The sequence below is a fragment of the Anser cygnoides genome, chromosome 1, assembly GCF_040182565.1.
Source record: "Anser cygnoides isolate HZ-2024a breed goose chromosome 1, Taihu_goose_T2T_genome, whole genome shotgun sequence".
In the NCBI taxonomy this organism is placed as follows: domain Eukaryota; kingdom Metazoa; phylum Chordata; class Aves; order Anseriformes; family Anatidae; genus Anser; species Anser cygnoides.
This window is the reverse complement of record NC_089873.1, coordinates 157656073-157680127: the sequence shown is the minus strand read 5'-3', so window position 1 is coordinate 157680127 and position 24055 is coordinate 157656073. Positions and strand designations below refer to the sequence as shown.

The window sequence follows — 24055 nt, the reverse complement described above, 5'->3', positions numbered from 1 at the left end:
GAAAGGAATATCAAAACTGTATGTAGTGTCTGATCAGACAAAGTTAGCTTCAGTCAGCAATACAACAATTTCCATACTCATTTACAGTATTTGAAATGAATAACAAAGTTCAATGTTGTACAGAAGTACATTCTGGAACTTTGTTCTTGGGTACCTTACAACCCAGACTCCCTCTACTTTGCAGAGAGCCATTTTCCCTCTCTCCTTTCAGTGGGCAGTAAATTTAGCAAAAAGAATCCTCAGAGGGGTTCCGAGTGGTTTTATGTACTTTTTAGAAATTATCTCCTACATTTTGCAGTAGACCCATTCTGGAAGGAAACATCTTTGTATTACGTAGTGCCTATATTTCTTCCATTTCTTTTAGTCAAACCATCTCTCCCTTATATCCTCCTTCAGACACAGTCATTCTAACGGCATATCCACATATCCAAAAAAAAAAAAATTTAGTTTTTTTAAAATAATCATCTATGATGCTTGTCCTCTTGCTGGGGACAAAAACAGGAAAAAAAAAAAAAAAAAGAGAGAAAGAAAGAAAGAAAAGAAAAAAAAAAGGCAAGAAGCTTTTTCTCTTTTAAAGAGCTTCAAGTGGCAACTGAATCTACAGCAGAAAGGCAAAGTGGTATGTGATAACTTAGTTGACAACACTTTCTTTCTTCATTCTCTACCTAGCCTCTGTTTAATTAACAGATCATAGAAGGAGAGAAAAAGGAATGAGAGACCTGAAATTGTCAGAAATCCAAGGGCTGCAGCTCTCCCACAGAAACAGCTGTTTCTTCTGAAAGAAGTATCTGTAGTTTGTATGAAGATGGAACTAACATGATAGGAGAAGGTTGGCACATACTATTTGCAAACTGGGGCCTTACTTGTCAATTTGAAGAACAGATTAGTCTATGAGTAGAAATGTGATTTAACAGGAAAAATCAAGAGGGCAGCTGACTTTCTGCCTGCCACTGCCTTGCTGAGCAGCACATTCTCATGGCACTCTTGCTGTGCTCCTCTAGCTAACTTAGCTCAAATAGACATAGTATTTGGTTAAAGTCAGGCCATTGCTTGAATGTTAAAAATAACCAGTAAAATAAATTGGAAATAGCTCCATGCAGTCACTGGTGTCAGTGGTTTTCTAATGCATGCACTAATTTAGTCCAGTTTCAAATCTGGGTACTTCAGTTCAGAGCTTAAGTTTAAGCATGATAAATCAAAGCACAACAGAAAGACAGACTTGAGATGGGATGGAGAAGGAAGAGGTGTGATGGCTTTGGACTGAACAGGGGTTTGCAGGGAGGCACACCATATCAACTGTCAGTACAGCACTTGTGGAGGGTCCCACACTGAATGACCTCAAGGTTGCTGTGAAGCTGCTGAGCTCTGAGTCACAGCCTCACATGGGTAAGGAGCACACTGGAAATGTGCAGAGGTGTGCTTGAACTGCTGAGGCCACGGGGGGGTTGAGACCTGCACATGAACAGGGGAAATGCTGAGCTGTTCCCACACGCCCACCAGGGAAGGAAGAGCAACAGTGGCCGGGTGCTACTCTGGCACAGGCTCATAGGGCAGCGAGGGAGAAAAGGACATAAAGAAATGCCTGATGTTGCACTCAACATTGCCAACTCAACGCAGGAAGACAGTTGCTTTTGGGGTCAGTGGATGAACTTTCAGAGGTGGTGATGCCAGGGCTCCTGGCCATTTGGATGCCCCTCATTAGCTGGGCTCCTAGGGTGGTATATCAAGGAGAAACATGCAGAAGCAGCTTTTCCTGGTCCCGGATACTAGTTCTCAACTCTTACTCTTCTCTTTCTCTGTGCCTTCACTGTCATAAAATTGGAAGAAAATTTATATTTATTTAATATTAGTCTCTTTAAAGTGCAAATAGAAGGGATCTTATATAACCAATGGATCAGTTTGCATTTGTGTTGGTGACACGGATCTTTTGACTTCTTCCTTGTACATGGGTCACAAATTCAGCGCCTGCTCACGTTGTCTTCTGCCTGCAGTTAATGATATGCCTAGTTGGAAAAGTGTTGCAGAGTGGTCATTTAATTCATTTGGATCAAAGTCTACACCTCATATGTTCAATCAGAGTGAAAGTGTTTGTCTGGATGCAGTTTTCAGTAATCACTAGGGATAATGTACAAGCAATCCATCAGTGCTAGAAGTTGTTCTTTAGAGGCCCTCTCAGGGCCCTGAATTGCTTATCATAAGCAGAATTGATGTATTACATTTTGTCCCCAGTTTTTCTAAAAACTTGCAGAGCCATTTCTGGAATTATTCCAATATAGCAGGCTTGTAACTACCTTTGAGTCAAGGTCATATTGTGTAGTTAGGGTTCTGATATCTTACTATAACTTAAAACAATCACTGCATTCCTCCTGCAGCCTTGGCCAGAGAAAAATGTACACCCACACGTCCCAGGTTCTGCATGCACGGATACGCACCAAAGCTCAGCTGCAAGAGCTATCATTGCTCAACTCAACGCTTACATTGCAGTGGTTTTTTCATTGTAAATCCACTGAAGAGGAAAAAAAAACAGAACTCTACACCCTGAAATCCTCTGTGAGCAGAAGTTAGATGACTTCCTCTCACTCCCCTGCCAGTGTGTCTACACATCAACATCCATAAGGACTAAAAGAGTGGCTGAATTTTTGTATCCATTTGGAAATGCCTAGGCCTAGACTAGAAATGTCTAGTCCTGACACCTCAGGATCTCCCATCTCTAAGCAGGTGTTGATGAGACATTATGAGGCTTCTCCATCATGAGGCAGGGATGTTCTGCCACCTGGCCACAGAGAGCTCCTGCTACCCAATTCTACAGTGTGTGTAGTCTCCAGGATAATTGCTCCATTTTACAAATTATGAATCTGAAACCATTAACTTATTATTTTCTGTAGCATTTTCCCCCTTTATGTGGGTAGTAGTCATAAATCATAATAATGCACAAGCAAAAAATGAATTGCAAAATGCAGTATTCAAGGGATAGAAACACCATCTTTTGACCAGCTTCCTATCCACCTTCTGTACTGGACTTGTGCACTGCTTAATTTTAAGCAGCATAAATAATCAGACCCTGCAAATGCACAGAATAGGCCAATAACATATCATGTGGATAAAATTGTTATGTCCTGTCTTACATTCCTGAAGCCATCCAGTCTCTTATAAATTTAGCAAAAGAATAGAAGAATAAATTTCAGTAGATTTCACTTGCCAAATAGATCTAAGACAAACTGTGAACAGCAAAACATAGCGACCAAATGGCTTTTGGGGCCTGTATTTTTACAGGGCTGGAAGTTTCTAATTGAATTCATAAATGTACTGTATTTTTTTTAATTTATTTACTAGGTACTAGGAATTAGCAAATAGATAGTGGTGTTTGCAGTCAGTGTGTAACTGTGTGTCTAGAAGGTTTATTTACTTGCACTTTCAATTATGAAATTTATATGCATGCTGGTAGATGTGCGTGCATGTGCATATATATGTATACAGTCATATGTACATAAGGCATGGTCCCGCAAAATAAAAGTGCATTTACATCCAGATATGTAAAAGTCCATTCTTTTCTATAGAAATAGTTAATATAAATGGCTAAATCCTCAATAATCTAAATGATTAGAAATTGTCTCACCAAAGTCTATATACGGAAGGCATTATTTTATGACCTTTCCCTGCACATTTCAGCTTTATATAATATATGAACAAGAGCAGACTTTGCAATTAAAGATCGTTGATCTTTGATCTTTTTTTAAATGAATAATGACAGTTGGAGGAAGGATCTCATGACATGCACCAATAATTGTGTATTAGGGACAGCATGAAACACAAAATAAGAAAAGCATTCAAAAAAAACATTACATTTTCTAAAACTGTCACAAGACAGACGGATCGTCTGTTGGGCGAAGCCCTCTGTTCTGCAGTTCTGTGCTGCAGAATTCATCAGCCCTGGCTAGAGAGATGTCTTACTTAACAGCTGCAAGACATTTATCCCCAAAACATAGCCCTGTTCCATGTTCTCATTCCTAGTCTGCTGTATGCAGCCTGCTTTGTTTTCCAGCAATGTCCTGGCTCCTCTGCTAGTTAACACTAACCATGTGGAATGGCTCTTTTCTGAGAGATGAAGCTGATGTGAGGCACTTTGGGTGGCCCTCCCTCCCTTGGATGCACTTTTCTCCTGGCTTATCTGCAATAGAGAAAGATTTGTCATCCGTATGCCTTGTAGCGCACTGCAGAGAGGCCTGTTATACAAAGCTTAAGGGGTGGAAGACACCTGTCACTTCTAACAATTTGATATGAAAACAAACACACTGACCTAGAAATTCAATACCCTTGGATATGTGTTCTCTTATACTTCTCCACTATCTGGAATAAAAGGGGTGTATATTCTTTCTCTTGCTTCAAACTCAGTTAAGATCTTGATAAATAAAATGTCTTTCTGGTGACTGAATCCAATTTGTGTGTGAGATTGTGATATTTCAGGGAAAATGAGACCTGAAGGAAATTACTGGTAATTTTCTAACAAAATTAAATGCATTGTAAAGCTTGCAGTGATATCTGAGGATTTCTTCAATGCATGACCCAAGAGGAAAAAATGCAAGTGCCTACAGAGACTTTTTTCTTTCCCCTAAATTCTGCTTAAACAATCTGCTTCTTACCATAGGAAAAAAGTTCCATACATTTCAGATAGGTCTGTCATTATCTTATTTCTCGCACCATCAAGCAGAGTTTTGGATAAAATGGAACTGGAGATATCCATACATAATATTGTCCATTTTTGAGAGGAAGGAAAGACATACAAAGCATGCAAAGACATATTTGTTCCTTGATAACTCATCTAAGAGCTCAGAAAGAAAGTGAGCAAGTGATTGATACAAACTGACTAGCTAAACAACTAAGCTGAATGTGAATAAGGGTATTTTATCTGATTGTCAAAGGCATACATCTAAAGCAACACGGTGTAATATTTTTTGTAAGTAAATCCATAAAAATTCTAATCAAAGAGGATGCCCTAATGGTAAAGGGATAAATAACTGCATAATGACAGTATTTATCAGAGAGGTAAGATTCTTCCAAACAACATGAGACTCTACAAAGCAACCACATTCCAGAAAAGATACCTGCATCGTAAATAAAAATAAAAATAAAAATCCTTGTCTAAATCGAACAAAAAGGTCCAGAACAAGTGTGTCTTTAGTATCCTCTGTCCCCATGAATAATTGTTTTGTTCTTTAGTGTTGAAAGGATTGAATTTACTCTTATCCTTCCCCAGTATAGCAGATTTTTTTTTTTCTAATCAGTCAGAAGTATCTATCAATCTGCTACCAAATCTGCTTACCATTTTCTCAGCCATGCAAAGTCTGTGAGGGAACTGCAATGAACACAAGCTGGTATGTAACTTGTTACTACCTTCCTCATCATTTATTGCTACAATGTCCTGCTTCTCCACAAAATCCTTAGGACTGAACATCATTTGCTGTTTAAAACAAGATGGATTTATGGTCCCTTTTTATCTTAGATACTAATAATTTTTATACCAAGCATTCATAGAAAGGTATATATCTCTCGGCATACCAAGATATATTTTTACTGATTGTGTTTTCTTTTTAGTTTATTCTGCAAAAGCATTCAAAAGCAACTTTCTAAGTGCTTTCCAAGAACAGGATGATTACTGCAGAATAACAAAGGTCTAAGAGCAACAGTAGATGTAGGAAAGGAGCCCAAATGAAGCAGAAATTGGGCAGAACTTCATTCTTGGCTTTGTTTTCACAGTGCCCTGATGCCACCAAACCTTTTTCTGTGGCCTTTTGCCAATGATTCATGTCACTGTAATAGTTTTGGCTTTGGTTACAGCTTTCAGCACCACAGCAGTTCCCTTGTTTATAGTCATGGAAAGCAGCCTCTCTCCAATATGTTGTTCCGACTCCATCCTTCTGGGAATATTTTTGCTTGCAGTGTACATATCCCACTGTGGAGCTGTTCTACCTGTTGCAGAGGTCTGGTACATCCTCACAGTGACCACAACCTTCCAACCCATGAAGCATGTTTCTGGGTTCACCCGTCATCTAACCCCTGCAGTCATTTATCACACTCTTTTCATCTTTTGTTGCCGACCCTGGGGTGACAGAGGCCACATGAGATCCTGAAGCAGACAGTAGCATCAGGTTGAGTACCTGTAAAAGCCACCCTAAAGAAAGCTGCCTTTGAAAAGCAACCTCCTTACCATTACCCTCATCTCTTTGGCTGCTCTACAGTAGGTCAGATCCAGCTGAAAATGAACCCCCTTGGAAGAGGAAATTGGTTTTCAACCAGCTCCTTCTGTCCCTGCAGCTCTTCCTGCACCTCCCTAAGGATGAGATTTTGTCCTCAATGGGGAGCAGAAGAACCCTTTTCAGTTGGCTTAAACTTGTTGTGTGACTGCACGCTGAGCTGGGCAGGCCCATTTGACCAATCTTCTGCCACTGCTTTCTCATTCCTAGACTGTCTCTCAGAAGTTATCTTCTAAAAGAAAATATAGAAGGCATCTGTATGCTTTAGGAGAAAGGGTGTTGCTATGGCTGGTATAAGTATTACCAAATCCTTTTGGTACTCCTTTCTGGGTGGGAGAGGTAAATAATATTACCAAGGAAATCATTATTATTTACGTTATTAACTGTTATTTTACTTCATAAAGAAAAAGAAAGACCCTGTGAGATACAAAGAGGACATAAAATGTGTCTTAATTTTTCCTTTTACTGAAGTAGAAGCCAGTTGACAGGTCTTAGGAGTTTGTTTTTTTAAGTTACTGACTGTTGACAATGCAAACTGCCTGTGTAAAGATTTCCCATCCCAGCAGATAGGATCCAGTATCCAGTGCCCAGCAGCCCATCAATATCAGATGACGTAACTTTTTCCTATTTTTTCCTTGAAAAAATATATGACAAAAGTAAGCAGCATTTAAAGAAAGTGGACTTTGCTATGAGAATTTTTAGAATAGTATTTGCTTTTTTCTGCCTCCTCACTTTTTCTTCTCTTTTGAAAACATGAAAAAATTTCCCTCATAGATGCTGTCTTATTCCATTTGACACGCACTGATTTTTCTCCACCATGTTTCAAACTGAGCCAACACTGGCATGGCTCATTTTGTTTAATAGGAACAAAAATATCAACTTAATTACTACCTAGTCCTGTCATGCCAAAACATGACTATTTCTGTACCAACACTGTCAACAGATATTAGTACAGCATTGGGAATAATGGTTGTTCATTTGCTGCCGTGCACTCAGCCAAGGGGAAACGAGAGGGGTTCTTTTCTGCAAAAACTGAGAATAGGAATGAACAACCTCCTTCAAAACAAATTGTTGAAAAGATGCTTTGTGACTTTAGTAGGCCTTGGATCACGTCCCATTTGCTTGGCAGATATAAGTATTAATAATAATATTATTGTCTTAATTAAAAGTATAACATTTAAAGATGATTTTTTATATAGTTTTGCATTCAGAAAATTTGAAATCAGAGTTATTTTTGATAGCAAAACAGCATAGGGTAGAGCCTAACATTTGTTCTTGCATTCTATGTTAGTGGATCTGCATCTTCTTTATGCTTGCCTGTATGAATCTAGAATGGCTGCAGTGAAATTGGTGCTCATATCCCAGACACATAGACAGGTTAGTTATAGCAGAATTTCACCAACATGTTATTCTGGTAAGCAGAGAAGCTGGATTAAGTGTATCTGAATCTAGATTAAGAATTGCATGAAAACTGGCCTTGAGCACCAGTCAGTGGCAGAGGAGGAGTTCAAGTGGGAGAGAAACCTGATGCACTTGGGGTGAACACTGAAGACGGAATCCAATGCAAACACCTTTGCAAGAGGTTAGCACCTGCATTGTAATGCCTAACAAAATGGGTTGGGTGGGATCTCCCTCCAGAAGTCTCCAGGACTGGCTGCATCACTTCATTTAGTGTATAGGGATTCAGAGGACTGTTTTCTTAAGTGCTTAGAATAGTAGGAACAGATTAAAAGTTAGAGGGAATTGATCCCAAAACATCCCCATACGCCTCTAGTTTCCATTCTCTGGTTTTATGATATTCAGCAGTCTTATAGGGAAATATAATGAATCCATATTCACAAAGATCAAATGATCTTTCCTGTTGGAAAACACTCATTTTAGTAAATCAAAATTTCTTGAGGGAGAATTAATAGGATGGTTCCCTGGCTGCTGGCCTAGAAGCCTTGCCAATGTACAGCCAGCCAGCAATCTTTCTGTGAAGAATGTTCCATTTTTTAATTTTTCACCTTCAGTTAAAACAATTTTTTTTCCTCCTGTGAAAGTTTTAGTGGGCACAGATCCTTTATTTTCTGGCCAGCATTATCTGTGTGTTATTATTAGTATTTATGATGATTACAACTTATCAGGCTAGTGGCCTTGTGTGATGAACATTAGCTTTTATATTACTTTGACCTTCTCTAGACGGGATGAACGTTTTTACTCTTGGTTTCCCAATCATTTTAAAGAACAGGACATAGATAATTTAGAAGAGTTAAGGAGCTCAAGTGTAGGATTTTACAGCATTGCGTCTATCCTATTGATTAGTTCTGTTTCATCCCTGCAATATACTTACTGCAGCTAGGCAAACATAGAGAAATTGTTCTTTCCTTTCAAGAGGAGTGTCAAAACAATAAACAGATAAGTCATACCAGCTGTATTGATTTGTGACAACCTTGATGTGCACAATCATTTGGGATTCAAACATTTATCTGGGGAAAAAAATATATATATATTTGCTACATTGGGCCTTATTGGGAGAAAATGATGTTAGGCATCTAAAAATTCTCCACATAGTGGATGGCTTTTAAAAGTAATGAAATAACTGCAGTAAATTTCCATATTAATCAATAAAATGAAAGGCAAAAATCAATTTTGTCTGTGCAAGTGTGTGTGACACCTCCCTAAGAGCCACACCGTTGGGATGGATTCGTGCCAGCATAACTGGCCATAGGTTGATTGTTTATTTATGGCAAGGAAAAGCATAAAGTCAGCTTAGTGACAAAGTAGCTGGAAAGATGTTAGTGATAGGATGCCTATTTATAAATCTGGCATCAGTACCTGGGAAATGTGTGTTTCAAATCTTTATAACAATTATGGTTTCCTACATAAAACAGGGAAAATTTTTCTTTTGTTCAGAAGAACAAAAGGCAGAATTTACCAAAAGAACTAAGAAGCAGACAGATGTTCTCTGATAACCATGGCAACCATAAGGAATTTGCCACCTAGTCTTGGGATTAGCAAGGTATCATTATTGTAGCATAAAGAAACTAATAACGTTTCATATTCTATTTCCTCCTTCCTCTACTGGAATAGATGATGAACCTTAACACCTAGGCAGCCTCCCCATGCCACCCACAGTTTGACAATCTTTTCAGGGTTATAGAATGTTAAATTATAAATTGTATGGTATTTGAAAGCTTACACTTATAACTTCTGCAGTGCAGTATACAAGATGATGTTTCACTATAGATTTATTCAAAAACATAAACATTTATTTGGTGTTTTGTTCCTTAATTATTCACAATACTTAATGATTATTTTGTGTTGCTTTTTTGTTGTTGTTTGTTTCTGTTTTTGTTTTGGGGGGTGGTATGATTGCTGAGCTCATGTTACAGTAGAATGATCTAATACCAATCAAAAAGCTTGTTTTTGAGTGATAATAGTAAACTCAGAGCCCACCATTGCCTAAAAAAATATTTGAATTTTTTCTTATACTCATCACTTGATGCCGTTTTACTGCTCAGTCACACAGAACTATGAGGTCCTTCTCGGATTTTCTGTAACAGTCTTCATCTTACCTGTGTACTAGCGCTCTCTTTCACCTGATAATTTACCCCTATTCCCAGATAACAGATCACTTATGAAAAGGTTACAACAGTGAAATCTTAAGCATAGAGTCCTGTGGAGTATTTTTAAAAGTCTTTGGAGCAAAATCATAAGCTTTCTACAACTCAGGCTGTAAACTTAATTCTTAGATAGCTGAAGTGAATTGAAGCCCAGCCACAGAGTCACAGAAAAAGACTGGTTTAGGAAGAGACCTGTGGAGATCCTCAGGTGTATAGTTGTTCACATGGTGAATATTTTTCTTATAGCCAAATAGAAATTTGTGCCCACTGCATCTTGTCCTGTCACTCCACACCCATGTGAAGTTCCCCCACCTTCTCTGAATCTACCTTTTAGGCACTGAAGACTGTGATGAGATATCAACTGAACCTGCTTTTTGGTGGCTGAGCAAACCCAGTTCATTCAGCCTTTCCTTATCCAAGTTCTCCAAACCTTTTGAAGAACTTATCCAAGTCATCCAAACCTTTCATCATCCAGGTGGCTCTCCACACATCTAACTCTATGAAGGGCTAGAAAAATGTTGATTATCTTGACACAGCACGCAAGTTTCTCTACATTCAGCAGTAGCAAGAGACTATGGAGCAGTAAGTACTCAAGGAAAAGAAAAAATAGGATGAGGATAAATGTTCTTCCATAACTAATTCTCAGTAAACAGACAATAAGAATGACAAGTTTGTTAGGTTTAAGCTAGGTTCTTACAAAAGAGGATATCTTCATAGAAGGCACCACACTTATTAGCAGAGCGATTGTGCGTAGACTAGATGTCACTAAAGGTTGAATATATTTTTGAAATAACCAAAGATTTTCTTCAACCAAATTGTTTATAAAAGTGAAAAAGCATTATTTCTCAAGAAGATATAATAGATAGATCATTAATAATGTTTTCAAAACTGTGCCATAAATTCTATTGGGTTTGGAAAAGGTTCTACAACACGAAGTACTAGGGAATAGAATGCAAACCAGTGCAGAAAGTATGATCACAGTAAATGCTGAATATGAGGAGACACTTGAAATAATATGTCAAGACAGACATGGGAGTTATGAATTATAAATCAGTTGTGAAAAGAAGATAAAGAAATCAGAAGAATCAAGAGAATTGAGATGATTTTCTGAGTCAGAAATTTGGGCTAAAAAGGTACCTGCAAAACAACATTAATGAATTCCTACTTTAAAAGTTTTATTCATTCTAGACATCACAATACGAGTGAGCTCTTTTAAATAGAAATAAAGAAAAGAACAAAATACCCAAGGAAATAGTTTAAAAAATATATTAAAAAAAAGTAAAAAAGTAAACATGGAAAGTGTGACAGCACAAACTAAAGGAGTATATGATAGATGTCTGTAAATATCCGAGAGATTTAAAAAGAATAAGAAGAAAATAATAGTACTGTTTAAGATGATAAGGAATAACTGAGTGAAATTAAGCAGAAAAAAATACACTACATAACTGGATAAATATAATGAGGTGAGGCAGACAATATAATGTCTCCCTAAAAAATAAAGATGGGAGAAACATATCTAAGCTATTTTAAAATTGTACTGGACAGATCACAAGGAAACGTATACTGTAGACAGTCATTCTGCATTGGCAGTGGAATAGCTGAAAAGATCTTTGAGATTCTACTGTCTATGACTATCAAAATAACACAAAAAATATACTCAGGATAGCTTTTCTAAGGAAAGAATGCATTAAATAAGAAATTTCAGACTGTAATTTACTATCTTCAGCCATCTGAGAATATCTCATCAAAGTAAAGTCAGAAAGATGTATGTTTTTTTCAGTATTTCAAACTGCATATCTTGAAAGAATTACAGATCAGTATATATTAACACAAATTTAAAGAATAAGCTATAGCAGGAAGCATATGGGCATGTATCAATGAGATTTATCTTATTTACTAGCTATAATTTCTGTGCCTGATGATGGAACTATTTAAACACCTCTTGGCATAAGGAAGAAGCAATAAGACAAAGATTTTATAAATGTGCTGCATTTTATTCATTGATTCATGTCAAACATTCAGACAGAATTCTCAACAACATTTGGCAACAACATTTGCTAAAAGTCCTGTTCAGAACATCTTGCATTCAGCTCCCATAGGGTAGTAGAGTCATAATAGTATACAAGGATTATCATTTTGCATAGTCTTTGCTCCTTTGTTTTTGCATAAGTGAACAAAATAAGATATACTCTAACAACATTTCACTAAATTATTTAGAATTGCTCAAAATTACTGAAAGACAAAGAAGTGAAATCACTTTAATATGGTCATTTTTTTCAATACATGGGAGAAAATTCTGTGTTATGTGAAATGTTCAAAAAGCTAGTGAACCTACTCTTCAACCTACAAAATTAATTTTGTTGCTATCAGCTTCAATAAGATGACAACTGCCTGTCAATATCTTTTTCATACATATATTGTACGTTGTATTAAAGTGATTTTTTGTGCTGTTCTACGTAAAAGAGAAAGTTAGAGACCATCACAGTGCAAGTGGTAAGAAGTTCTCCACTATTATTGGTAAAGAAAATGTTAGCTCATTCTTAACACTGTCAATTCATTTTTTCTTTTTTGAGGGAGCAGTAAGTGATGTTGCCATGAATCAAGATAACAGTTTACACTGTTGCAGACATGAGTTTTAAAAAAAGTAACCCACACCTCCTAAGGAAACAAAAAAAAAAATTAGGAAGTCTTCAGGGGAAGACTGAGTATTTCAATGTTATATGCCAATACTTCTGTGGAGTTTAATGATAGGTGGAGGGGAAATCTGTCAATTAAGCCTCATCAGAATGGAACCATACAGTGTTCTCATATGAATAATAATGTGAAAAGGGGAATGTGGACTCTAGCAAAAATAGTAGTACTGGCATCACTGCCATGCTTTATTCTGGTTTTATGAGAAAAAATTCTTAACACCTCATTAAACATGAGGTGGCGTTTTACTTTCCCCTGCTTGAATTTTTTTAGGAAATCATAATCTAGCAGTACGAGTTTTGGCAGAGAATTACACAGACTCCTTTCCACTGTTATTATATTTCCAAAAAGTCAATATGTACCTATAATTCACTTTTCAATTTTTGTTTATTTTGTTTCATTAATTTACCATCCAACGCTCTAAAGCTTTTATGGCCATTATTTATATTCAGTGTCATGATGGAAAATTCACTGAGTTTTACCTACATGATTCGGTAAATACAACTCAGACTGCTGCCTTTCCCTGCCCTTGGTCAGAAGGTTGGGAAGGTATTAAACGTATTGAAGATATTGAAGGTATTGAATGAGCAGTGCTTAGCAGTCCAGCATATTTACAGTTATATCCTTTTCTAAAACTGCCTTTGCCATTCTCAAGGTCATGGTAAACCACAATTAGTCTCTCAGTCTGTTTACAACTCATTCATCTCTCTTCTCATGCAGTCCATAGGCTTGTGCATAGACAAATCCTTTGAAGCTTGCCAAATAAAATTAATCCTTACATTTTTTCACAAGAGACTATGTGAACAAATGTTTCATGTTCTTTCATTAATGTTGGATCAAATGTATGGGACTAGAAAAAATAGTAACCTCCTGGAAAAAAAAATAGATGAGATCTTTCTCCATTTTTCCTTGAAACAAGATATACCTTAGGATTTCATGAAGGATATGCAATTCAGTAATTTAGCACTTCTTGTCTCTGTAAAGAAAATATGTTTTTAGACAATTAATCCACAGACGTGTTTCTGGATTTCTCTGGGGAAAGCTCAGTCACTGCTGGGATTTCACTGATAATGTAAAAGTAGGATAACAAAGATGTGCATGAAAGGAAAAAAAAGATGTTATAGCCAAACTAACAGACAACAAAAATGCCTTTCCTTACCAACTGCCTGAGTCTTTAAAGGAACAAGATACAAAGCACCAAAAAGAAAACTTTTTCTAAACTTTTTCTAATTTTTAAATTTTTTTCGAAAAATTTTCTAACATTTTCTTAATGATAAGAAGGTGGCAAGAGAAAGAAGGCACTGATTGCTTTTAAAGGAACTTTCTATTTCAGTCTGGTTTGGGCTGTTTTTTTCAATTGTCAGATGTCTCACAAATAAGTGTCCTTGCCCGTTCTCCTGTGACCTGTGATTTACTAGAAAGCTTTCCAGAAACCTTCCCTGAAGGAAATGTAACATCAGCAAGAAAACATTACTTTTGGTATCAGCAGCATGCACCTAGCAGGAAAGGCTGTGGCACTGAGAGTTGAGTCTAGTGTGCCATGTGCTCTACACCTTCTCAGGGCTATTTTATGAGCCCATGTCCTCAAGTGAGCAATTAGCCATGCTTTTTGTTTCCAAGATGCTAACAAACCCATGAAGCAAGAATGACTTACCTAAACAGAATTCTTCAGTGACTCACCCTGCAGATAGATGCCAGCTCTTTGTCAGGTGCTGTAGTGTATGGAGAACAAAGACGTATTTAGCCTAAGCAAAGCAGATTTTGAAAAATGTAAAAGTTACAAAATTAAATATACATAATTGAACAAAACAGACCAAATTTACTCATGAAAAATAGGCAATCGAATAATCTACCAGTTTTCAGTTTTTTATCGCACAAGCTGTAACTAAGCTCCCACTATCTAACACATGAGCTGATTGAGCAATTTTTTAAACCCACACAGAGTACTACTGAACTGAATTAGGTTTTATTTGGGTTCAAGGGTCCTGTTCCCAAGAATTAAGATTTAAGACTGAGACATATAGATTTTCTTAACTTCATTTTGAAAGCTTTCCAGCTTCTCCTGTAATAGTATTCATAGCATTTTTAGGAGAAAAAAAGAATCTTGGGACAACAGAGTGATGTGTATTGTTGTTACACAATTGTTGTTACGCAATTATAGATTTTAAGAGCTATAGATTGTGAAGAACCATTACATCATTTTGACTGACTTTTCATAAATCTCAGGTCATTAATTTCATCTGATTTTCACTATATGCAATCTAAGAACTTTTATTTCATTAAATTTCATAAGTTGTGTTGTGTGCATGTACTGCATGTGTTCATGCAGAATTGTGCAAGTGAATAACAAGGTCTAGAACTAGAGTGAGAATTATGGCTAAGTTATGGGTAGCAAACAAAAGGATACAACCTAAAGAACCAAGGGAATATTCTCTAAGTGAGGAATTAACCCAGAAATTGTTTTTTGTCTTTTTATTTTTATTTTCTGGAGATCAATATTAAGGATGGGAAATTCAGTCTGAATTTTAGTCTGAGAGCTGTCTCAAAAACTACAGTAGTAATTATGTTCCCAAGAGGCTTGCACACTCTCAGTAATATCACTTTCTTGTTGTTGGAAGCTTATTTGAGTCTAGGGCTGCCAGATATCATCTGGATAGGTTTAACTTAATATTAGGGACAGCAATGGTTAGATTAAGGGTAGCAGGAAAAGCTCAATCGGAGACTAAGAAAATCATTTTGGGGTTCATAGGAATGTCACTTGCTCTTTTGCTTGGTTGAGCTACCAGAAGGAGACAGGAGTAACTTAGCAGTCTAGCCACCACTAAATCAGCCACGGACTCACACATCTGCTTGAAAACAAAAAATATACTATAAATCCTTGAAAAACATTTGTTTTCAGTTTGTGCAAGAGTTTGTCTAAATTTTGCAATTGACCAAGCCTTCTCGTCTGAGCTGAACCCTAAAATGAACTCTAACTGGAAGCACAGCTACTTGAGCCAGCCTCAGAAATAATGTTGCAGAATTAACCTGTTTTACCTTATCCTTTCAAACCTCTCTCATCCCAACGTTTATGTCATTTATCAGCCTCTGCTTCTTCAAACGGGTCCCTGTAAAGGCTTTATTTTAACACCGTCTCCCAGCTCCAAAACAAAAATACAGACTGCTGATATACAGAAGTATCTCTTAACAGTGAATCTGTGGATACTTTCAAATTGTTAATAATAGATCTGAGTTTGCTTCTCTTCATACTATTCATTTTGAAGTTGAAGGCATTTTGCTTGAGGTAAGACCATTCTGACAATTAAAGATGTGGTTCTTGTTCAGTCAGGGATGATGCACTTTTCTGTGACGCGGATGAGATTCTGCTTCAAGATTTAACTCAGAAATAGTGCTCCCTACAATCAGAAGTAACAATAAGTAGACTCATGCTACCACCTATTCTCATGAAGAGTCTCCAGCTCCCTTCTCATGCCAACAATTGCCTATTTACTGACCTCTACTTCAACATACACAGTCCATTATCTCCAACATGTACTTGAACTGAGCACCAGACTTGTCCAACTTGGTAGTTTCCAAACTAAAGTGTGCTGGTGCAGAGGAACCTTTACCTAAATTAAGCTGTGGGCTATTCCTGCAATGAATACATAAAATCTGATTATTTTATGCATTAACCCCAATCTCAAACTTAAGCCCAAACTAAGCCAAAACCACCAAAATCTAGCCACCAAGACTTTTGCCATAACAATGCCTAGTACTGGTTGTGGCAGCTAGTATTTAGACTTGTCACATTGCTCAAAAAGTTCAAAGGCATAATAAATGTTTTATACAAGTCATTCCAAACTTGTGAGGGACGAAATCCTTTACACTAGACTAAACTTCCGATGTGAAAAAATTGCTGACTTACTGGAGAGACCTTTAAGTGTGTGCATGTGCAGCTGTATATGTGTGCATCTGTGTATGTATATTTCTTCGTATGTTTAAAAGCTGTTATGGTTCCTCTGTCAGAGTTAGGTGTTGTTTTTGCAGTGTTCCCCCAAAAATTGTTTAAACTGAATAACTTTAAAATAATGTATAGCCAAAATAGCACCTCTGTTTGAAACTGAATTGCTACCATCTCACAATTTCTCACAGTTAGCGACAAGTTTTATACAACCCACTCCAAAAAATAGGCATTCCCCTCTTACTAGCCTAAAAGTACAGAGAAATATTAGACCCAAATTTACAGAAGTACTTAGGTACAAAATGCAACGTAGTTTCTATTTCAGTGGGATTTTTAGGCATGCATTGACTGCATATAAACTGTTAGCATACTATAACCCTCAGGTCAGGCTGTGCATGGGAGTTTGCTTCTCAAATCCTAGGGTGAGGCACCAGCCTCTTCTTCCTATACATCCACAGACACATTTCTGTAGGAAGGGAGATAGCCATGCAGGCTGGAAAGGAGCCCCAGGACTCTCCAGAAAAATGCAGAGCTAACACAGGACAATGGGGTGCTCTGTGCCTTCTCTGCATAGCTGCTGCAAGACTGGTATTTATGGCAGCAAATCACAAGAGGAGTCTGTTTTGGGAGGAAGCCTGTTTAGTACCTTTTGGAGCCTAAGCCTGAGGGATAAAGAAGACAGCATGTGAAGGTTTTTGTTTATCACGTTAAAATTGCAAATGGTATCTGTTTAAATCTACTTGGATGCTGGAAAGTCTTAAATGCTAACATATGAGAAGAATCAAATATGATGTTCAAAGGTATAGTATAAATGCAAGTTTATCACATCACAGAAATTGTGGCTAATCTTTGTCCATGTGTAGACATGTGAGGCATGGCAAAATGTTTTTTACAGTTATTAATTTCCTTACAGTTGCTTTGTTTTTACTTGTTAGTGAACACTACTAGTTAAAGCTGCTTTTGAGAAGGCCTCAAAAGCAAAATAAGGAAACAATTGTTTTTAAATTCCAAAACAAAGAATATGTTTTCTTGCATACAACTTTCAACCACATTTTGAAAATGTAGCAGGGCAAACATGGTTCATACCTATACACTATGGCAGAAATCCAATATTCATCTGCTGTTCATATTGCAAGAAAATGAGATCATTAAGGTCAGAAAGAACAGCTGCTTTAATTATAACACCCTGATATATCATATCAAAGTTTTCATCATCTCATACAAACTCTAAGAACATACCTCAGGGATTCATTTCGATCATCCTGCTTTTTTCTTGGGACAGAGATCACATGAGCACACTCCAGAGCACTGGCTGCTCCATGTGGTGCAATGCTGTGTAAAATAACTGCACCGCAAGCTCAATAATGCTATGGCAACTATTGTTAATCTAACTTTTTGAGTCTTTATTCCTCTTTCTGTGGTGGCAGTGTAAGGGGAAGCTGTTTTTGCTAGCTAGGGAGCTGCACTGCAGGCAGGTTTCATGGTTCTGCTACCATACATCCCCAGGGCTCCTGCTTGGAGCACTCGGTCTGCCTGAGACACCTGAAGGTATCCCTTCTTTAAGGGAATGGCTGCTTTGTGTTTCAACAGATGCTATGCTTCTGGTAGCGGAGAGATTAGAGGGACCATTCAACATTGAATCAGTCATGGATCCTATTGATGTCAAGATTTCTGAAGCCATCATGAACATGCAAGAAAACAGCATGCAGGTGTCGGCAAAGGTACTGTGTGAGTCGCGCCTTCTCTGTTGCTGACTGTCTCAAGCAGGGGGAAATACTTCTGTACAGGCTTTAAGAAAGATCGTCCAGACCACTAGAAATTGCATTTGTACATTCAATAGTTATTTAGGCTGCCTTTGAATCCTTGGTCTAGTTAAACATACTAGAAGTTTTTAAAAATCGTGCAACAAGGAGAAAGGTACCATTTAGTAAACTCCAAATTAATAGTTGTAAGAGCTTTGAGGAAAACAGATTTCTGAAAATTAATGGCAGCTCTGTAAGAAAAATCCTGCAGAGTATGTCTAGTAACTTCTGCTCGTGTCTCATCCATGATTCCCCATATTAACATACTTTTTGATCTGTTTAAGTCAGATTGAAGCACAATGTATTTGAAGTGAATACAGAAAATGCTCCATTTAACCTCCTTTAATAGCCACTCTGGGGAAATATCATTACATTGGACAGCCTCTGATTAGCAGACCTCAGTTTGATGGAGTTTTGTCTGGAGTCTGACACAAAGGTAAACAGAGTTAATGATACCCACAACCTCCTTTCCATTTTTAGTGCATGCGTGTACACAGATCACTGCCACCCCTGAACCCCGCACTAATAAGGTCCTTTGAATTCAGTAACAGGTGCTGTTAAGCCAGCACTCAACAATTAATATCTTTTCCTTAATATTCAGCAGTTCACTGCAGTTCAAAATCTAAAGTCAACAGCTTGCCAGGTTCTCTGCATTAGGAGTTTCCACCTGCATTGATCTCTCAGCAGTCAGTTATGTGCTGACCAGACTGCTACCTGAGTCAGTGAGTTTCCATTGCTTGTAAGGAAGCTTCCATAGCTGGAAAAAATGTGGGGATAAAAGGCAGGAGGCTGAGGTTAATATTCTTCCTGCCAGCCCCAAATTAGATGTTTCTTACAGTCCCTGTGCTGCAGGATTATAAGGATTTCCTTCAAGATGTTTTTTACTTTCAACCTCCATGAAGTTGCTCAGATTTTAAAAGTAGTCTACATCCTGTGCAATGAGACTTTGTTCTGGCAGCAGTGATCGAGGAGTGTATCAGCCAAATATTTTGGGAATCAAAGGCCTGCTTCAGCAGACTCAGTCCTTAACTCAAAAAAGAAACAAAAAATATTTTCATTAAAAGCTCACTAAAGACTCAGGTGTATTTCCTTTTCCTTTTAACTTGCTCGGATCTCACAGCTTTTCCATTAGTCAGGAAGCTGCATTCCCTGCCAGAATCCAATGACATCACCTTGGCACGAGCTCATCTCACTATTCATTTGTAATAGAGCAGGCTGTCTGTCCTATCCTTCAGAAATATTTTATTTGCTGCAAAGTTTAATAAATCACAGAAATTTCACTTGCACTCTAAACTTTTTCTTCTATGACAAATCTTAGCCAATATTTTTTCAAATCTTGAAAACAGAAATCAAACTACGTCAATGAAATTTATTTTGCTGTATTTTCATAGATAACAGAGCTGTCTATGTTTGAGGTTCTTTTGTATTTTCTGTGCAGACCATTATTCTCCTGAAATGTGATTTCCTTGCTTTCCTAGGCTATATCCCTCTTTTTTCAGGTCTGAGCACATGGAAGTGTTTTATTATTAAAGAGAAGTATGAGAAGGCAAAGTCTTTGGGTTCAGCGCTGTGATCTTCTATGTCTGTCATGTCAGATCTATAGAGATGATATATGAGCAGACTTTGCACCAGTCATCTATCGCCTAATTTTTCCCCTTATACATACTGACCACTTAGAGCTTCAGTGAAAATGACAAATACCTTGCTGGATGTAATGGAGTGCACAGAATGCAATTGCAGACCTAATGCAGGAGAAGAACCACGCTTGTCAAATATTCTGAGACTCTATTCAGAAAGCTTCAGGCAGGGTGCTGAAATCATGCTATTTTCTCTTTCTTCAAAACATTTTGTGTCTTGCATTTGACTGCATCTGCTGAAAATGTGGTGACTAGGAATCACAGTTATTTTTCCACAAGTCAGTCAGTGCGTTTTTACAATGGGAAAATGATGATGCACTAATAATGTCATGCCTGCAACACCCCCATACACACAGATTATTTTTCACCATTGACATATAGCTTTTTCTACCTGGAAATCTGTCTGATGTCTGGAAGGAGGCTTTATGTTGTATTCAGTAGCATTTAGGGCCATTTTGTATATTGTTGTATACAGTATGAATAATATTGTATAGTCTTTTCAAAGGAATGGAACAAATAACAACAAACAGCTTCTTTTTCAAGGGAGTCTTACTAATCTCATCCTCTTTGTGGGCAGAAGCCCTAGAGATCATTTAATCCAATATCCATCCCTCTCCTGTTTCAAATATTTCTGTAAATTGCCCTTTTCCAAGAGTCATTCCCATTAAACTGAACTATCACTTTGTCTCTGTGTTGCACAATGATGCTTTGTATTATACCAGCTAAAACTGGGCATTCAAATTTATTTGAGAAAAACATGTTTGGTATAACACATAGACCATACATTCCTGTGCACATGGATGCAAAATTAAGTGAGCAACAATTTATGCTTTCCAAAATAATAATTGTATAAAAATAAATAAGCATGCTCGTATGTGAATGATGAAATCTTCAATTTTACACATCAGCAGAAAAATATAAACTTCCTATTTTTTTTATGGTTTGTCCTTCCATTATTCACTTGATGTAGTACTGAAGATTCTGCCCAATATCACTTTCCTATAAATATGCATCTCCTATTCAGCACTATTCTTCTGAGAAATCTTCATGGTTACAGTTACACTGATAAATAAAATAGGGAAAAGGAGCAGTGCCTGACCTGAGGCCAGACTGATTCATTTCTATACTGCTGAGATCTACCTTCTTTGTAGCTCTTTCTTTCTGCAAAGAACAAGTTGTAGCAGTCCAAGAAAAAGCCAATGAGTTAACAATTAATCAGTGGAGACAGTCAGGGCTTATTACTAGAGTTCACATTTTTCTTTCATTTCTGTAGAAGAGACAAACCCTCTGTCTTCCACTCTTGATGGGTACTCGTCAATATTGAGACAAAATTATAGAGGTGCCATATGTACCTCTTCTATCTTTGTACTTCCAACCAAGGACATATAGGCTCAGCCATATCAGAATCACAGAATGGTTGAAGTTGGAAGGGACCTCTGGATATCATCTAGTCCAACCCCTCCTGCTCAAGCAGGGTCACATACAGAACATTGCACAGGATCACGCCCAAGAAAGTTTTAAATATCTCCAGAGAAGGAGACTCAAAAGCCTCTCTGGACAACCTTTTCCAGTGCTCTGTCACCATCACAGCAAAGTTTTTCCTCATATTCAGATGGAACTTCCAATTTGTGCCTGTTGCTTCTTTTTCTGTCACTGGGCCCCACCAAAATGAGTCTGGCCCCATCCTCTTTACACTCTCCCTTAAGATATTTATATACATTGATAAGATCCCCTCCCAATCTTCTCTTCTCCAGGTAAAACTGGCCCACTTCTCTCAACCTTTCCTCATATGAGAGATGCTTCAGTTCCCTAATCAACTTCATAGCTCTCCACTGAACTCAGTCCAGTAGCTCCATGTTCCTCTGGTACTGGGGAGCCCAGAGCTGGACACAGTACTCCACATGTGGCCTCACCAGGGCTGAGTAGAGGGGAAGGATCACCTCCATCGACCTGCTGGCAACACACTTCCTAATGCACCCCAGGACACCATTGGTCTTCTCATCTACAATGGCACATTGCTGGCTTATGGTTAACCTGCTGTTCACAAGCATTCTTAGGTCCTTCTCCTCAGAGCTGCCTTCCAGCAGGCCAACCCCCAAGCTGGGTATGGGTTTACTCCTCACAAGATGCAGGACCTTGCACTTGCCTTCATTGACCTTCATGAGGTTCCTTTCTGCCAACTCTCCAACTTGTCCAGGTCTCTCTGAATGGCAACACAGCCTTCTGCTGTATCAGCCACTCTTCCCAGCTTTGTGATGTCAGCAAACTTGCCGAGTGCAAACTTGTGCTCTATCCCCATCGAGGTCATTGATGAATGAGTCGAACAAGTACTAAACCCTGGGGGACAACACTAGCCACAGGTTTGCAACTAAACTGCACCACTAAGCACTGCACTATGAGCTCTGCCTTCCAGCCAGTTCTCAATCCACTCATCTAACCCACACTTCCTGAGCTTACTTATGAGGATGTTGTGGGAGACAGTGTCAAAAACCTTACTGAAGTCAAGGTAGACAACATCCACTGCTCTCTCCACATATACCCAGCCAGTCATTACATCACAGATGGCTAACAGATTGATTTCCCCTTAGTCAGATTGATTTCCCCTTAGTGAATCTATGCTGACTATTCCTGATAACCTTCTTTTCTTCCATATGCTTGGAGATGGCCTCTAGGATGAGCTGTTCCATCGCCTTTCCAGGGATGGAGGTGAGGCTGACTGGCCTGTAGTCACCTGGATTCTCCTTCTTGACCTTTTTTGGAAAACTGGAGTGACACTGGCTTTCTTCCAGTCCTCAGGCACCTCCCCCTTCCCCATGACCTTTCAAAGATGATCAACACTGGCTTATCAGTAACATCCACCAGCTCCCCTAGCACTCATGGGTGCATCCCATCCAGGTCCACAAATTTTTGGATATCAGGTTTGCTTAAATGATCTCTAAACCTATCCTCCTCAACAGAGAGAAAGTCTTCCTTTCTCCAGACTTTCTTGTCTCTGGGTCTGGGATTCCTGAGGGCTGGCCTTAACAGTAAAGACTGAAGTAAAAAAGACATTCAACAACACTGCCTTCTCTGTATCCTTTGTCACAAAGGCACCCACCCCATTCAGCAGCAGGCCCACATTTTCCCTAGTCTTTCTTTTGCTCCTAATATATTTGAAGAAGCCCTTCTTGTTTTCCTTGACATCCCTTGCCAGATTTATTTCTAAACGGGCTTTTGTCTTCCCTGTCATACCCCTGCTCACTCTGACATTGTGCCTGTAATCCTTCCAAGTGGCCTGTCCCTTTTTCCACATTCCATATACTTCCTTCTGTTTGCGTTTTGCCGGGAGCTCCATGCTCATCCATGAAGGTCTCCTGCCCCCTTTGCTTGACTTGTCACTCATAGGGATACACTGATCTTGAGCCTGAAGGAAGTGATGCTTGAATACTGACCAGCTCTCTTGGACCCTCCTTCTGTCTAGGGCCATAGCCCATGGCATTTTTCCAAGTAGGTCCCTGAAAAGACCAGTTTGTTCTCCTGAAGTCCAGGGTTGCAATCTTACTTATTGCCCTGCTTCGTCCATTCAGGATCCTGAACTCCAACATTTCATGGTCACTGAAGCCAAGGATCACCAACCTCCATATCTCCAACCAGCCCCTCTTTGTTTGTTAGTATAAAGTCCAGCAGCACATCTCTCCTCATTGGCTCATCCACCATATGTGTCAAATGTTATTGTAAATGCTCTGCAGGAACCTCCTGGACTGTTTGTGCCTAACTGCATTGTCCTTCCAGCAGATATCAGGGTGGTTGAAGTCCCCCATGAGAACCAGGATCTGTGATCATGAGGCTACTCACAGCTGTCTGTAAGTGTCCTATAGTAAACAGCCACAACAGTGTCACCCATATTAGCCTGCTCTTTTATCCTTACCCATAAGCTCTTGACTCACTTGTCATCCACCTGTAGGCAGGGCTCCATATATTCCAGATGTTCTCTCACATAAAGCATAACTCCACCTCCTCACCTTCCTGGTCTGTCTTTCCTAAAAAGCACGTAGCCATCCATGGCAGCATTCCAGTCATGAGAGCTATACCACCACGTTTCTGTAACTGCAATGAGATCAAAGCCTTGCAACTGCACACGGGTCTTTAA

At 38.5% G+C, this 24055-nt stretch overlaps 1 protein-coding gene and 1 long non-coding RNA gene across 3 annotated transcripts in view; one reads left to right on the top strand and one right to left on the bottom strand.

Annotated features, from left to right (window-relative positions):
* GPC6 (glypican 6) overlaps window positions 1-24055 on the top strand; it is an 825524-nt gene that overhangs the window by 721964 nt on the left and 79505 nt on the right. For both annotated transcript variants that reach the window (XM_066986905.1, XM_066986906.1), the window contains exon 5: window positions 18078-18208. In XM_066986905.1, the coding sequence (XP_066843006.1) occupies window positions 18078-18208 (131 nt within the window). The remainder of the gene's footprint in view (window positions 1-18077; window positions 18209-24055) is intronic.
* LOC106045357 (uncharacterized) lies at window positions 1855-14462 on the bottom strand. The gene is made up of 3 exons (XR_001212755.3): window positions 14202-14462; window positions 4077-4168; window positions 1855-1985 (listed from the first exon to the last, which is right to left on the bottom strand). It is a non-coding gene; the product is annotated as an uncharacterized lncRNA (long non-coding RNA).